At 42.3% G+C, this 17,444-nt stretch overlaps 1 protein-coding gene across 1 annotated transcript in view; it reads right to left on the bottom strand.

Annotated features, from left to right (window-relative positions):
* The window catches only part of tp53bp2a (tumor protein p53 binding protein, 2a), a 28,659-nt gene extending 11,842 nt beyond the window's left edge, over positions 1–16,817 (bottom strand). The window contains exons 1-8 of the mRNA XM_079229590.1: positions 16,693–16,817; positions 6,392–6,539; positions 5,180–5,293; positions 3,152–3,222; positions 2,295–2,396; positions 929–1,103; positions 543–724; positions 243–407 (exon numbers count right to left, since the gene is read on the bottom strand). Of these exons, the coding sequence (XP_079085716.1) occupies positions 243–407; positions 543–724; positions 929–1,103; positions 2,295–2,396; positions 3,152–3,222; positions 5,180–5,293; positions 6,392–6,539; positions 16,693–16,719 (984 nt within the window). The 5' untranslated portion in view covers positions 16,720–16,817. The remainder of the gene's footprint in view (positions 1–242; positions 408–542; positions 725–928; positions 1,104–2,294; positions 2,397–3,151; positions 3,223–5,179; positions 5,294–6,391; positions 6,540–16,692) is intronic.
* Positions 16,818–17,444: the final 627 nt, after the last annotated feature.

The raw sequence follows: 17,444 nt of genomic DNA, 5'->3' as shown, positions 1-17,444 counted from the left end.
GGATGTAAAGAGAGATACAAACATCCTTTATTATCTGGCCACTAGGGGGAGCTCTGATAAAAAACATTTCCATCACTCATTTGGTATTTTTAAACAATAGTGGCATGACAAATTGTGAGAAAGACACAATAACAATCAAAGTTAACTGAATAACGTTCACAAAACATTGAGGTGACATGTGAGGGGGTTCTATATTAGGTTATGTGAATCTTTTTATGATGTCGTGACATTATAATACTTACAGGCAAGTTCTCTTTCTGCTGCAGCGCGACCTTCTTCTTCCACAGCCGGTCTCGGAGCTCACTGATCCGTTTGTCCATCGCAGCCACCTCCAGGTTGCGTTTGTTCAGACCCTCTCTCTGCTGCACCAACTTGGAGTTTTGATCCTGGTTGAGCTTATTCCTCAGCTGGCCGCCAAGAAGGACAAGGCACGAGGACAAATCGTTCAATGTTTGTGTTCATTTAAAACAAATACCATCATCTTTGGAGCTCATTTCTGTTTTGGTGTTGAAATTAATTTTGTCTAGATTATTTCTGCACACCTGTAGTTCCTTGTACAGACGGTCTAGTTCAGCCACAGAGCTCTGGTTGTCATGGATGTTGTCCATTTTGCCAGTTTTGAGCAACTCCAGCTGACGGCTAAGCTCCTCCACCTTGGAAGCAGCCGTCACTAGTTCTCTCTGCTTCTGCTGGAACAGGTTGTTCATCTGCTCTATCTCTTCCACTGGAGAAGGAGAGGCATGAAGACGAGAAGAAGGTGGAGAGACAGTGTGTGAAGATTATGGGAGGCATGGAGGTGTGAGAAACAACATCATGACAAAGTAAAAAGGAAGACATTGTGTCTTAATTTATTAAAATAAAATCTTCTACTCATACAAAATCCCGAGCAGGCATAAACTCATAACATTCAGTAAATCCTTTAGCTTACCCAGTTTGCCGTTGCTGAGGCGTTTCTGCTCCACTTGGCCCTTGAGGGCCCGGACCTTCTTGAGCCGAGTTTCCTGGTTCTCGATGTTCTCTCGAAGGCGCTGTAGCTTTTCCTGCTCAGAGGCTTGCTGCTGCTGGCGCTGCTCCTGCTGCTTTAAGTAGCGTAGCCGCTGCTCCTGGAAAGATAAAAGAGCGGAAAAAGGAGCAAAGGTCACAAACATAGTAAATCAGACACTTTAATTTATGAGAAATCCATGGCCAAATATTCCTCAACAGCTGCTGTACAAGTGTCATACGGCAAAGCACTGAACTACATCTGTAATGAGATGTTAGGGGCTAGCAGTAAAAGGGCTGTTGTAAGAACACGATTCAAATTCCTGAAGGCTGTCATGAATGCATTTTATAACATACTTGGTGAAACATGAATAAAAAAACATTCGGTGGAGCGAAACATCGTTAAACATTCCAAACCAATAGTCAGACTTGACCTCTGACACACTGTGCTATACACCTGATCTAGCTCTCCCAAACAGGTTCTAAGACAGCACACTGTTTCTACCGGGAACTGTACCAGGTGATGTGTGCCGATGGAAATGCCTGCTTGTTTACTTGACTTATAAGAGTGACTTGTAAGTGTACTTGACTGCTTGAGGCTACATTCCTTGGGTTGCTAAATCATTCTCAGGCATAAGTTGATTGGATCAGAATGCTTGAGTGGGTTATTGACACAGGTTGCCATGGGCAGAACATATTTAAGCATGTGTATTGAAACAAAAGAGAAAGACCAGTTGTTTTAGTTATCTTAATACAGTGCATATGTCTGGGTCGGCAGAACAAAAAAGAAATGTAGGTACCTTAGCAAGAACCAAAACATGCGTAGGGAAAAAGCCAAGTATTTCATTATATCACGCCTGTTTTCTGTCAAATGTCTTTCGCACAGTCACCAATAATACTGAGCAAAATGAGACGCAAGTCCTAAACAAGAAAAAAAATAGATCTTCAAATACGAGAGGACTCCTGCAGTGAGAATCAAAAGGCAGGAAGCTGTCTCAGGAGTCTCAAATTATAACCACTGCACCTGCAGCCATCCACAACTCATCTAACCTGTCTATCGCAACCATCACATGCACTCTGTCTTCGCATTTTTGTTATCATGAGTGCACTAGACTTGTTTTAGTACCTTTGTTTTGTGTACCATCTCCCCACTTTCTCCCAATTACCCCGTCTTTAATCTATCTCCATTATTTTGTCTCTCCTCCTCTGGCTTTTACTTTCATCTCCACCATTTAAACCTCTCCATCCCCTGAATCCACCCAGCTATACCAGTCCCCATCGCCCCTTTCATCGTGCACTCTGTCTTAACTCACCTTAGAGGCAAGGAGCTGTTGTTGAGTTTCTATTTGTTGTTGCTGTCTGGCAGCCATCTCTTGTAGTTCGGCCAGCGTCATGTCCATCCGGGGTGTTGCCACCTGGGCAGAGGTTAATGGAGAGATGTTGTAATACACACTCTATTGAGTTCATTCAAGGTCTAATACGAGACAGCAAGTGAAGCACTGAAGTCAGAAAAGCAAATGTAGCAACAGACAAACACATGTGGGTTAATAAGTGGAGCAATCCCTTCATATTTCCACTAAAGAGGACCGATGTAGACCATTTTGGGATTTCAGGATCTGTAAAACATGTTTTTTTCAAGTGACATTCTCAACTTGATAATTACATAAACAGTCATGTCGATGTTATGATGCACTGATTAATTTTTCATTTGCATTTATACACTGCAGGGTGTTTTTTAATTGAATGAATTAGTACCCTTTCAGAAATCATCAAGTTGGCTCCTTGTTAAGTATAAAGAAACAAAACAGGTCACAGAATTTATGTTAGTAATAAAATCTGTGACCCACATGACAAGAATACAAATAAAAATTAAAACATCTTAATGGAGATGCATTAAAACATCTTCGACCTGCAATGATTAGGAAGGAAGGAAACTATGACTGTAAATCTAATGTTATTACAATACAAAAGTCTTTGTAAATGAACTCTTTTGTTCTTCTTAAACTTAAGAATAAAATAAAATGACTAAGTGTGCTAAAGTATGGATAAGGTGTTGTCAGTGGATAAGACGACAATATTTTGTGAGAATGAATCAAAGTTCTTCTTATAACAATGGAAACATCCTGTTGAAAGTATTTGGAATTGTCTAAAGAATAAGACACAAACTCACCCCATTCTCCATTCTTCTGTCTGGGGGACCCTTCACTCCATTCCTCTTCTGCTCTGAGCCTCTTGACCCACCTGAGTAACCAACACGAAACAAGACTCAATCAGACATCACAATCTACTGTCGGTCTTCATCCAAATTGACGGCTTCAGTTCAGTCCAAACCAAGAAACAGCAAATCGAGCAAACTATTGGCTTTTGCAGACAACTTCCCTTCGCATTTCTGCCTGTCACGGTCTCTAAATACCATGGCTAGACACTGTACGGCTTTCTCTGGACTTGCTGCAGAGGAGATTGTAGATCAGTAGACGACTAGGCAAAACAGACTGGCTAGTGCTGAATGATCTTAGCTTCTCTGGGAAACAACTGGGATAAGTGTTCTTTGTGACTTGCAGTAATCTCAGGATTTAACCTAATACATAATCGTCTGGCAGTGGGTCCCACACGTGTGTGTGTGTGTGTGTGTGTGTGTGTGTGTGTGTGTGTGTGTGTGTGTGTGTGTGTGTGTGTGTGTGTGTGTGTGTGTGTGTGTGTGTGTGTGTGTGTGTGCGCTCGTCTGTGTACATGAATGCACTTATATCCAACAATGCGACTGGCATTTGACAGCTGAGAGGAGGGGTCTGGCAATCCAGATCCCATCCTTAAAGCCTTGGCCCATGACCAAAGCCCTTTAGCTTGCATAATGGTTTTAGATGACCCTTGACATGCAGAATGCCTGTTAAATACATGAACTGTTCACTTCAGCAAAGAATTCATTTGTCCTGACAAAAAAAAAAAAAACACACCTGCATAACAACAGGAAGTGTGAACATTTAACTGACTCTGTACTACCGGTAGGGCTGAGTACAAGACGATCCTTTTTTCATAGATAATATTAACAGCACAGAAACAGGAGACCACATTAACACATCCTCTGTGTTACAAACACTGAGCAGAGCTAAGCTAACAGTGTGGGAAAACAAGAGCAAGTTAAGATAACAGGAAGGGAAAACAGCCTTCTAATCCCTGGGCCAGACTCAAGCTGTGAGGGGTAAAAGGGCTTAGTTACGCAACTGGGAGCTGAGAGGATAGCGCAAGACCAAGTTTTCTGTGTTCCTAAGAAAACTGAAAAGTAACAGGTTTATGACGATGTGCCTGGGACTCCCTGGCACCCAACAGTACGGCTAAATAAGGCTGAATCAAGATTTGAGGCCTGCTAATATAAAACCCTCTCCTGAATAAAGCAGTCTACAGTGTACCACCATCATTTTCAACCTCGAACAGGATGTTAAGGCTTTCAACGCCACATACTGCCCAATTTGATCTCAAGTGGGCCAGACCAGCGTTTGTGACGCGTTTGTGACGCCACTTTCATGACGTGATCCATTTTTAACGACTTGCAACACAATGCCTCGCGGTGAAAAATACTGTGAAATGTCCAAAAACGTTATCCTCCATTTGGTGCGCCGTCTATAGCCCCACTGACAGCACGGGTCCAGTCCACTCTACCCGGTCCAGCGCTTCAAGAGAGCGCTAAAAACATAATTCGCTGTCGTGGTGTCTGTCATTGTTATCAACTCAAGGAACTCCTCGGTGACCGCCAAAATCTCATCAACACCACGAATGAATACGGCCAGTTGAGCAACATCTTTAGTAATGACAGAGCTCTCTTTGATTGCAACTGAAAATGCTACAAATTACTTTACTTTATGCTTCTTTTGGCTATCCAAATCTGCTGAAAGATCGGAAATCCTATCAGTCACAGTATTCTTCGTTAGGCTAATGTTGGCAAAAGCCTGTCACTTTGAAAAAAAAATTATTTAACAGTTATCCGGCGGGCCGAGCTGGACCCCCTGGCGGGCCGGATCCAGCTCGCGGGCCGTATGTTTGACACCCCTGGTTTAGAGGCTGCAGGCATCTCTGGAGTTTACTACGTTGGTGTAAAATGTCTTTTCTCTGGGGAATGCCCTCGTCCATTGAGACCATAGAAACCTTTGGCTTTGCTTCTACCTGTATGTGCGGTTGGGCTGTGTGTTGGAGATGGGACACTTACCCGATTCCCTGCCAGGGACACGATTGTGACGCAGAAAGAAGCGCACCTCTGCCCTGTGTTGTCCCCATCGTTGGAGCACATCCAGCATCCTCTCCCCGTCACCTACAGCTCGCTCTGCAGACAGAATACATAAATACGTCAGCGCTCAAGTGTGAGATAACAACACACCCATAAACTCAACATTGAAAATGTTTACTTATATAAAATTTGGCACGGTTAAAAACCTGTGACAATACCATTTAGGTCTAAGTGTGCATGTGTTGTTTGCTTTGTAAAATCCTGTTCAAGCACTAGCCCGACACTGCTGGCAGACACTGAAAGGAGATTAATTTCACCATCGTCATCTGCATCTAGTTGATCTTTCTGAGTAATGACCTTGAGTGTAAACAACTGTGATGTGTTGTCAATTATTCTGGCTGGTACTGAGCCAAAAGGCTCATCGTCCATTCCTCAGACATTTTCTTCAACCTGCTTAAGACCGTTTCATTACACAAATGGACAGACACATTACAGTCAAGTAGAGGTCAATGAAACGGATGTATTATAATGGCATGACTGCGAAACAAGTCAGAATAATTATGTAATATTCAGATTATTAATAGCTTTACATCTCAATTTGATGCAAAATGCCACTGCTGTGGTTTCAAGGAGCGTCAGCAGTGGTCTTTAGAGAAATGGCAGCAAAATGAGACAATCTTTTCAGACTACTTGTGGAAGGACTTGTATACAATAATTGCCACTTTCTTCACTCTTACGGCAGCATCGCCATGGAAACAGCTACGAAGCCTGGCTCCTTGAGTTTTGATGCTGAATACCCCCCGACTCTCAGAGATGGAGGAAAGAGGGAAAGCATGAAATCTCAACCCCTTTCCACCTGAGAGATGTGGGAGATGTCTGGGTGCTTGTGTTTGTTACAGGGATTATGGGCTCTGCTTCATTTGCATTGTGGACCCAAAAGAGATAAGCCCTTCAAAAAGAAATTACTAAGCAGTTGACCACACAGCTAATCTCCATATATGGTCTACTTCAGAAAAGCAATTTCCCTCTAATTAAAAGGAAGAAGACAAACAAGTGTCTGCAGACTGACTTGAGTCCCTTGGGATGCGTCCATAATATCCCACAACCAAAACAGCATGTGACTAAACATCCCATGTTCTTCATTGTGGACAGATGAATAAGGATAACACTGCGGGAACTGTCACTGTCACTCACCAGATCCACGCCACATCTCAGAGAGGTGACAGTCGGCCTCCCCTGGCTCTTTGCACAACTCCACCACGTCCCGGCACAGCGTCTCCGGGGTAACAGGAACCTCAGTAAAATGCTGGTCATTGTTACTGAGGTATACTGTCAGGAACATCTGGGGACAACGGCAAAGAGAGAGAGGCCGATTAGATGGAGAAATTAAATAACAGCAGAAAGAGGAGCGTGTGCCTGCGTGTGTAATACATTGCTGGCTTCATCTGTTAAAGCGATAGCATTTTGTCATTCAGATATAGGTCACTTTACGTTAATATTCTGTACAGCATATTCAAACATGGCAGCACATTTACAATTAAAACGTATTTTGTCACTGAAGCCTTAATGACCCTAACAGTGAACTACTGATACGGCTGCCTGTTTTATAATATCCAAAAGTGCACAATCATTTAATTCCTTTTAGCCCACTTAGTGTATGTAAAAGGTTTTGCTGGATATTCATGTATACATCCACACAGTATGCATTAATGAACATTGGAAATGCATAGAGACTGTTTGCCAGATTGTTATTGATTCATATAATTAATTTGTTGCGGTCATTTTAGGAGGCGGTACAAGTGGTACATGGATTTCATTTCTCCCCCTTTCTCTGCGTGTTTCACTTTCCACTGCTACAGTCTTGAACTTAATCTGACAGCATTCAATTCAGATTTGTATTGTGTTGAAAGTGATACGGAAATGTTACTAGGTCCGACCTAAAAAGATTGCTGTCGTGAGCTTTACATATAAAGTGACCAAAATACTTATTCATATATGAGCAACCTGTTAGTTAAATAGTGTCAGTTTAACATAAAGGGGGCGTGTCTGAAAGGGAAAACAGATAGCAATATCTACTCCGAGCTTTCATTCCTCTAATCATCAAAGGCCAGCTCCCAGAACGGCATTTTACCCCATGGCATCTAACTGCTAAGTAGTGCTGTCACCACTGTGAGAGATCTACCCCAACACACACACACACACACACACACACACACACACACACACACACACACACACACACACACACACACACACACACACACACACACACACACACACACACACACACACACACACACACACACACACACACACACACACACACCCCTGCCAAGCAGGGGTATGCCCACTGAGGATTCTTGAGTTGTCAGTGTGTGACTGACAGATGGTAAAGACCGGTTTAGGACCATCTAAAAAAGAAAAGAAGTATCTCAATGAAGATGTCACTCGGTGAAGAAGTGGACTGTAAAAGCCTTTGGCTACTGCAGAAAAACAACAACACTGAGCAGAAAATTGAGCCCTTTGACAGCAAGCATCCCGAAAGCTGGAATTTGTCACATTCCAAACTGAAGCGTCAACAGCATCTGTATTGCTTTCAAAAGCTAAAAAAGAATTCTCAAATCAATACTTATACATGTGTTTATCTTTATAGTTATAATAGGCATTGGGTGTATAATTGAATAAAAGAAAAGACGCCTCAGTCAAACTAAAGTCTCAACAATCCATTTCGAAATACACATCCGAGTGAAACATAATGTTCTGCTTATATGATACCTGAACAAACACTAACGGTAAACATGAAAGGGAAAACGGTGTCTCTGTGTTATCATGTAGGCCTATGACACTGTTCGGACTGTGCTGAAATATGATGATCCCATCTGTAATGTCATCATCCAAAAAGGAAAGCGACAGCTTTGATAAGGCCGTAAATAAAACCAATATTACGAAATAACATAGATGTCTTGGGGCATAGCACCACTTGAACTGCTTGAAACTTTATGTATTAGCCCAAAATCAGCAGACCAAAAGCTAGAGTAACCTGAAAAGTGGATACTTGTTAGAATAGAATCGTTTGTGTCCTAAACTTCCAGGTTGGACTGCTAGGTTTTTCTATTCTCAGCACGCTGCCGTGAACAGCCGAGCCTATAGGGGCTATGGTGGGAACATCAGGTCAGCAGGGTCATGAGCACAAAGGGCTTGGGGGGCAGAGCAGCTGCAGCCATGGTGCAGAAACAAAAGTATTTCAGTTGCTTTTGATCTGTGGGGTGCACAGCGTCAAAGCACAACAGCCTTAAGATAAGTGGCTTTATTCCTCTTTTCTTCTTCAAGCTTACTGAGTGAGTGGTGACATGTTTCCTCTGAAGATCTCCTTAGCAACATATACAACCAGAAAAGGTTTGCTTTTTTCACGGTAAAGGTGGAAACAAGGGGCAGCGGTCTGACTCAGAGGACCTGAGTCAACTGGTTTGCTCCATAGAGATGCAAATGAAAGATCCTCATCAATAGAGCGAATCAGCAGCGAGTCATCCTTGTCAGTAATCTACAGTACAGACGTTGCCCCTGTATTCCTCACCGGCCATATAAGCCCTAACAGCTCTGTGGTGAAAGACCACCCCGGAGAACAATGCCAAAACCAAGACTTTTCCTTTGCTGTCTGCTTATCAGAATAATTTTACAGTTTGTAGTACGGAGATGAGAAATGAACTGTTATCAGTTAACATAATAAATGACCATGTCATGGGCTATAATTAAACTAAAACCTCAACTGGCAACACTTTCATGTAGCCTGCCTTTAGCGAAATAGCCATTGAGAGATCAGCACAGAGCAGCTAACATCATCACAACTTCCCAGCAATGTAGGACATTCAAATGACCCTGTTAATATTTGGAGAGTGAAAGAGAGACTACGGAACAAAGGGGGGTGGAGGGTGGGAGAGAAAGTGAGGATACAGGACGCAGTAATGGGAGGGGAATGGAGTCCTGCGAGTGGCAATTCCTACACTAAAAGCCAATACTCTAAAGTTAATGATCCAAGGCCACCACTACCCAGATCTAGCCTCCATCCAGATGAGTTAGCAATTTGCTGCTGACCTTCATCCACCTTATGCACGCGGCCACAGTTTATAGACTAAGATATCGCACACATGGGCAACATTTAAAGAATGATTTAAACTAATCAGGCTAATTGTCATACATATTTGCATATTCGTATCGCTTTAGATAGATTAAACTATGCAAAAAACATAGGGTTGTGTAACACATTAATATTCATTTATTTGCATCTCCTATAACTGTATTCATATTGAAATATATAGTTCATACACTGTCATATTTAATGCAGCAAAATGTCCACTTTGACTTGCTATTAATAGCAGACCTGTGTGTGTAAACAACATAACTTCTAACATAACTAATGTAATTTTTCATGCAAAAACTAATTTGAATGAGAGAAAAAAAATCTCCATTAAGCCCAGCCCTACTGCAGAGCCTCCTTGATTAAGGTGGTCTACCTACACAGACGGGTGAAAAGAGTGGCCCTCATTTTGACTCAGCTAAACAACTTGAGGTCATTAAATATTCATAGATACAACAGCGAGTAAAATTAAACAGCTCAATAACAACAACAGCCTGTTTAAAAATAGACAAAGTAGCACAACAGCTCAGCAGAAAGAATCGTCTTCGGGTTGCCTTCCACAACCAGGGAGCCGAGCGGTACCAATTTGGATTGTACATGACACGTACTATGACATTTGACAGAAGTGTGCTACACTTGCCTTCCGTCTACCAGAGCAAATGACAGAGGCAACTGCTGAATTGCCTTTCCTGCCTACCTGAGACAGGGCAAAGAGATCGCCCCAGGGAAGGAGAAGGGGACGAGCTGCCTCTGCTGCTGCGGTTCACTATCATAACGATAGATTTTTAATTCCATCACAGCATCAGTTTAGTCCAATCTGTCTCCCAGGGTTTGGGACTGGTGTGACAGCTCAGAATTGCAAATTGACAATTATGGCCATTGCAAAGACATGTGGCTGTTAACACTGCAGCCTGTACTGTAGATATTCTCAAAGCAGCGCAGCTATAAGGCGAGGTCATTGGGGCTATATCGCTGGGATTAAGTTAATCCGCTATATAAAAATATAGCCTTTCAACAGACTACTGGCGCAGTATTACAATAGTAAGCTTAAATGCAATAGCGTGCAGATAGGCTACAGCCACTATGCCTTACGTTTTAAAGGGAATATCATTCCAAGTAGCCAAGGCCCAAAAGTATGCAGGTGTTCATTCTCATAACCAGTTCAGTGCCTGGTTTATCCATACAAATATAGGTACTGTAGTAACTTGGCTAGAACAAAAAAACTACACAGTCTTGAGGGTCAATGGCTCATGTGTTATTAGAACATCTGTTCTAATAACACAGATAGGAGTGTGTGTGTGTGTGTGTCTCAGAGATGAAAGGCTGTAACATCAAACCCTCAGACAAAAGACACTGTAATAAGAACACATCTTAGAGAGAGGGTGACTGCAGCTGGCAGCACATACTTGACCTGCCCTGTTGAAAAGGGCTGAGATGTTGAGAAAGAGACACAAACACACAAAGGTATACTGTAACAGTTGTTCTGGGTTATTGCATGGAAACCGGCTCCTTTGTCAATGATTTTGTCCCGTATGAAATTAAGTAAGATGCAGTTTCTGCAAGGAAGTGCAGGACTATTATGCGATAAACTGAAGATATCAGCTACAAAGCCTCCAGCCCATAAAATGCTGATTTGGCCCTTTACTGTGTAATTTGGATCCCTTCTCCATTAAAAGCCAGAGGGGCCATGAAGCAGATGCCATGGATTGCAGGCCTAAGGGGAACAGGCTTTTCAAGCCGCTCGAGTTGTTTAGACAGGACTCTGAGATGACTTGAGTTTGAAGAGCAACACTGTACCCGTAACCAATTACAGGAAGGAATGCTATGCTTGTGTGCACGTGTGCGTGTGTGTGGCACTCCCACTGATCTTCCAGATAAGGAACATGTGCACTGCAGCAATAGAGTACAAACGTACAGGACAGGTCCAAGGAAAATTAAGTTATAAGAATGATCTTTTGACGATGTTATTTCAAGCATACTAACCCCTGTCCCACCTTCACAATACACTCTCTCCTTGTGAGGGTCAATTCTATCTGTCTCTCAAGATCATTGTCCAAATGCAATTGGTCCCATATTGAGTTAAGGGTGATCAAAACTGTCTGCCACTGCAGTTTCCCATTTCCAAGAATAGACAAACCACAAGGGATTGTACTGTAATGGCATTACTCTGCATTATCAGGATAACTAGAAAATCAGAAGCGCATCCCCTCCCTGAGAATTCACATCAATACAACAAAAAACACCCGCAGCAACGTCAGAGATAACTCATTATCTTTGATTGGTGTTTAATGCACGCAAGCACGTGACGCAAGACTGTCTATTTATGTTAAAAAAAATGTAAGTTAATATGATATATTATTCAGAATATAAATAAAGAATGCAAAATCACACCTGTTGAAAGACTATTTCACTTTCATTTACTATTACTGCATTAAAAAATGGAAACTGTTGTGATTTGAATTTAAAAAAGTTTGCCATTCATAAATTTACTTCACACTCGAGTGAGAGGGGAATACATACTTTTCTCTCACTAAGTAGCATTTAATATATTTTCAGTTTGTCGTAGTAAAGAGCCTGTTAAATCTCAAACAGAGAATTTCAGCCATACTTATCGTACTGTGTCTCTATAATCCAAGGTAGACAACAACCTCCTGCTGACAAAAGAGTGATACATATTAACCAATTGTGTTTATTTCGTATTAGGTAAAACATTGCTGAAGTGAAGGCCTCAGTGTTGTAGTCTATAAATAAGACAAATCCTTTCAGTGTGTTAGATTCACAAGGGAACAACAATTTCACATTGACAACAATTTGGTAAACCTGCAATATGCTCCAAAGATAAAAGTGCCACTTTCGGAGAGTGTGTTCATTAATATTGTGCAAAACACAATATAAAGTTGTATATGTATACTCTGTATGTATCTACATTTTGACTATATCACTGCTTTGGAGGAGCACCATGGATGTAGTCAGATCAAATGAGGCAGAGTGTCAGACGGCTTGATATAATACACTGGGATTGACAACAACATAAAACATCTGATTTAATGCCTCGGAGCAAAATGGGACAACTGGGGAAGTGGATAGTTTGAAGCAGGGTGACAGCAGCAGAAGATAACAGGGGCTGGACTATATATTTGACCACTCCTGAGGGGTCTCACTTATTGGCTGCTGGGCCTTCTGTCCACACACTTTCAATTACATGTATTGCTGTGGTAAGCGAATGAGTCAACTTGGTCTTGTTGAGGGAGTCACCTCTGAATCTGATGACAGCAGGTCAGTAAGACACTGCAGCATCATCTTCGTCTCCCTTCTTCCTGCCACAGCTTCAAGAGTTGACACAGTTCCAGCACAGCAGTCCTTCAAAAAGGCAAGGCAGCAGAAAAACTCTCTAATGGCGTTATGCATTATTCCTCTTCATCCGTCTTTCAGTCTCTCTGACTTTCTGTATGCTGCATTAGGGGGATGAAGGGGTGAGGGAGAAAAGGTCAGGGGCAACAAACAGGAGAACGCAGGCGGAATCTGAACGCACAGTCGCCTCATTCAGCTGCAACATTTAGGAGGAAAAAAACAAGCAGCTTTTATACGCTGAAGCTGCAGCGAGCTGTGACTCCTTCGATCAGGACAACCTCTTCTCTCTGTCTGCACTGCAGTACTCGGATCGCTCTATGATCTGCACTCTCGGAATAGCCTTTCTTTCCTGGTGTACGTGATGAACACGCTAATTGGCTTCCTTAAAAAAAGCACACTGAACGATGCATTTGTGGTGTTTAATTTGCCATATGAAAAGAGACTTTGGTGAAGCAGGAGAGAGGGGGATTGGAGGAGGCAGAGTACGAAAGCCCTTTTTCAATGCAGGAACTTTTCAAGGATCTTTTTGGGGACTCAAGAACAGTCGCTAACTTTGGACAAGAGGAAACGGTGTGTAAACTTGGCTAATGGTGCAATAGCTTCTGTCCCCAACAAAGTCCCTGGGCCAGGGGTTAAGGTAACTATCACAGCACCAAGTACTGGTTTCCAGTAGTATCGATATGAGGCCAACAAAAGCTTAGCCTAAATGTTTGACATTTAAAGAACAACCATTCGCACAGCAGTACATTACAAAAGAACTATATAACAGTATTGTTGTCTTGTTACATGCAACAACAACTCCCTCTCCAAAAAAGACACTGCTTTCTGTTATTAGTTTAATTTTCCATTATCTTCTTGGTTCTTCAAATGTGCAAACAGGACCACAAAGAAGCACTTTTTGATTCCCGACTTAGTCCCAGGAACTAAGGTAAAGTAGGAACTATCTGGTGAAAAAGGGGCCACAAGTTTCCTAGAAGGCTGATTCCCAGACCACCCTGGGTACAGTTCTGAATCATGGCCTTGCTGTTCCCCATGGTTAGCCCAGTGTTTCAGCCTTAAACAATGCTGTCACAATGCCCTCGCTGCTTGAAAAGGGGTCTTTCTGGCATTGGACCACTTTAATGTGTAATTCAGCTTTTCACCTGGATTCCTCGCAGATGGGAGTCACTCAATATTCCATGGCGGGTAAGTCGATACCTGCTCTGGTGACTCTGTTGTGCTTCCTCTTAGAAACCAGTCTAATGTGATGCCTGTATTGTGGGATTAGTGCACTGCACAGTCGGACAGTGTGCATTTAAAGAAAATAATTTCACATATTATCAATCATCTCAGCTAATACTCTTTGTTCTGCCCCGTAGTGCTTAAATCAGGCTTGTGTGCTAAATGCTATTAATTGACTACTAGTGCTATGAAGACATTTAACCAGGTTGCTGAGTTGTCAGCAAAGTATCAATGCTGCACTTTTGCAACACTCTTTTCGGCTAATACAGTCATACCATTAACTCTTCTTCAAATACGAGTCAAAACAGTGCTCTTGAAAGTCCTTGGCTATGACTGATGAGGCTGCTTAGTAACTACCACGTACTCTCCCACAGACTAAACACAAAGCCCGTGGTGGCGCAAAGAAAGCCTTCTCAGGTTTCTGTTGACACACTGGCATCCAGAACATCATCTACTTTTCCCACCATCGCAACAAAGTCGAGCAACAGTGAGATTTGTTGCGGTGTAAATGTACATGGTACAAATGTGTGTGGACAAAGAATGCAAAACTAACAATGTGGCATAAAGAAGTGCATTTGCTTGAATATACACATAAAGCAATATACACCTCAGATGGGAGAGGACTGAAGGAGTAGTATGTTCCTGCAACATTTGAAATCTGAAATGTTGCCAAACCCCCCCCCCACAGATTTGTGGTTTCTCTTCTTTTGTCAAATATAATTCATCCTGACAAAAAATACACAACAATGTAATATGAGTTAATACTCCAGCAGAGAATTCAAGCCCAAATGTGTCATTGATAAGTGTCTGTAGAACCAAGCTTGGTTTAAGTAGAGATGAAAGTAAATCAGGGGTAAATGAGTTATACCTTGCTTTGGTTCAATAAAGGGTGTGCATCCCTTATCAGGGTGCTGCCACAGCACAGTCGCGCGCGCACACACACACACACACACACACACACACACACACACACACACACACACACACACACACACACTGTGCTCTACACAACACGCTGTTAAAGAGTTCCTGCAGCTCATTGTGTTCAGCAAACAGTGACCCCTTATTTACCATCCCAGCCAGTAATTACGACTCTACATTCTCACTACCCCCGAGCCCCTGGTCTGTGTATAAGCAGGGTCATGCGCTATGACAATACGTCTCATCAGACATTTCTATATAGAGGCCATTTTGAGTTTATCAGGCAACACCAGAAGCTGTATCTCATTCAAACACACCACACATACATAATCATTCAGGTGAAGAATTGGGGTAAAGAGGGTAGTTACCAAAGTCTCATGGGGCCTATAAAGAAGCAGATCTTGTCTGAAAACATGCAAGGGTGACAGTTTATATCGGTGTCCACAAGAATGGAGCTTGTTGATAACAAGTGACCATGTGCCAGCAGACTGAGGTCATGCACCAGACAGGACTATCCAAGTACGACTGTCTCCACAGCTAAGATGATTAATTCTCTAATCAAGCGGTTTTACTGGAAGCACAGGTCTGAGCAGAGACGGGTATCATTAGTAGAACCAGAACTTACTACAAAAGAGGATTACACTGGATTGTTCATTAGTTGTTAAAATCCTTGTACATAAATGTAACTGTGTGTTATACAGTGTGTGACTTACATATTTGGACAGAAAGGCCCAGAATTAACCAGGGAAGTTGAGACAAAAGCATTAATTGCAACAGTGTTTCAGTAAACATTCAGGCAACTAGTGCTGAACAGTCCTCAGTTTTGACATTGTTATTATTACAACTATTTGGACAACAGATTAATCATTAAAGTAAATTGCCAAAAAGGAAATGCCACAATACTCTGGCTTATCCGTTTTATATAATTATTATTTGTATGTTGGTACAACAAAACAAGCAATATAAATACTTTCACTTGAGCTCTTGAAATGAAGGGCACTTGTCACTACTTTACAGCATTTGATGAAATAAAAAATGTATCCAAAAGAAATTGACAAATTAATAATGAAAACGGTTGTTGTTTGCAGCCTTTTTTGCCATGAGTTTCTCAGTTAAATACATTTGAGAGTTTATAACTTGGGTTAGTTATTTACTTTGTTTTAACCAGCAAGCAGACAAAGTGACAGAAGTCAAAGTGCTTCGTTAAAAAACTTCTATAGCTATTTCTATTTGTTGGGAAGGTTATTTCTCTACAGTATACAAGAAGACCACTGTCCACTGCCCTCTCTACTACACACATCAACAAAGTGCTGAGAGATAGACGTTTCACTGCAGCAAGAGCAATGATGATGATGAGGATGGTGAGGACATGGCAGGAGTCCAGATCTGAGGTTAGCGTAGTGCCATCCAGACTTGGCAGGCGCCTTATGCTTGTTCTGAGCAGGCTGGATGTGTACAACACTAACAAAGCCGACAATACATGCATCTACTGTACATTACTGTGCTGTCAGGTAGATGCTAACTCTCCCAAGACGGGGTCTAAATACACCGCGGCGCTATGACGCAGGGGACATGTAAAATAGCCACCCGGAGTCAAATGTGCTTATATTATCCCAGAAAACAAATAGATGACATAGCTTCCCACCAGATGCGACGATCACACGCACACACATATGTCACTGATAACAAACTTCTCAAAACAAACCCGTGCTACCGGAGACACAGAATAGCAACCGCCCCAACTTGATTTAAATGTCCAGGTAACTCACTGTGTAAACAATGCGGCGATATACATGTCGGAAACGGACGTATTCAGCTGTAGGATAACGTTTAAACTTGTAGCCAAGTGAATAAAGCACAAACTCACCGGCATCATTTTAGCGTCGTACCGCATTTAGATCACCAACACGGCATGAATCCTCACGGGGCAGTTTCGACGAAAGCTGTGAGACTGGCGATCACTTTAATCCCGGAGCCTGAACCCGCGACGGGCGAGGCGACTTTCTCCTGTTGGGACCGTCCTGCGGTAAAAACAAAGCACACCGTGATTTAGTAAATACAACCAAAATGTCAAAAGAACAAAATACACTATCTCGTCTCGAGGACCTGTTGCAACGAATAGCACGGCCTTCCTTCACGACAAAAGTTTCCGTTGTAGTTGCGCGAGCATAGCTTTAGAACTTTCTTCATTGCGAGCGCGAGGCAATGCTAAAGAAACAACTCAAGTGTTGTGAGTAGACTAAAGGTAAAACAAAATGAAACATCTATGAGAGGATTATTCGCTATTTTTCAGGTTTTGCTTACCAGAGGGCGCCTAGGTAATCAGCCCGAAACCCCGTTGACTGACAACGTTGCTCGGTCGCTCGCAGCCTATCCCAGAGTGACGTAGCGGGAGGAAACTCGTTCCCGTTTGGAATTCAAGCTCCGCCTCCTTTTGGAAAAGACAACACCTCCAACGGACAGACTTACAAATACTAAGCCTTTACGCTTACTTTTAGAAAGCAAAACACATATGTTCACTACAATATACTACAGGTCGACACCAGTCAGTTCTCGTAAGCTAATTAAACTGACATTACAGGTAAAAAATTCAACCTGAGTTGATTTGGAGAAAAGTAG

This window comes from Taurulus bubalis (assembly GCF_910589615.1).
Source record: "Taurulus bubalis genome assembly, chromosome: 14".
NCBI classification, from domain to species: Eukaryota; Metazoa; Chordata; class Actinopteri; order Perciformes; family Cottidae; genus Taurulus; species Taurulus bubalis.
This window is presented reverse-complemented; position numbering and strand designations above follow the sequence as displayed.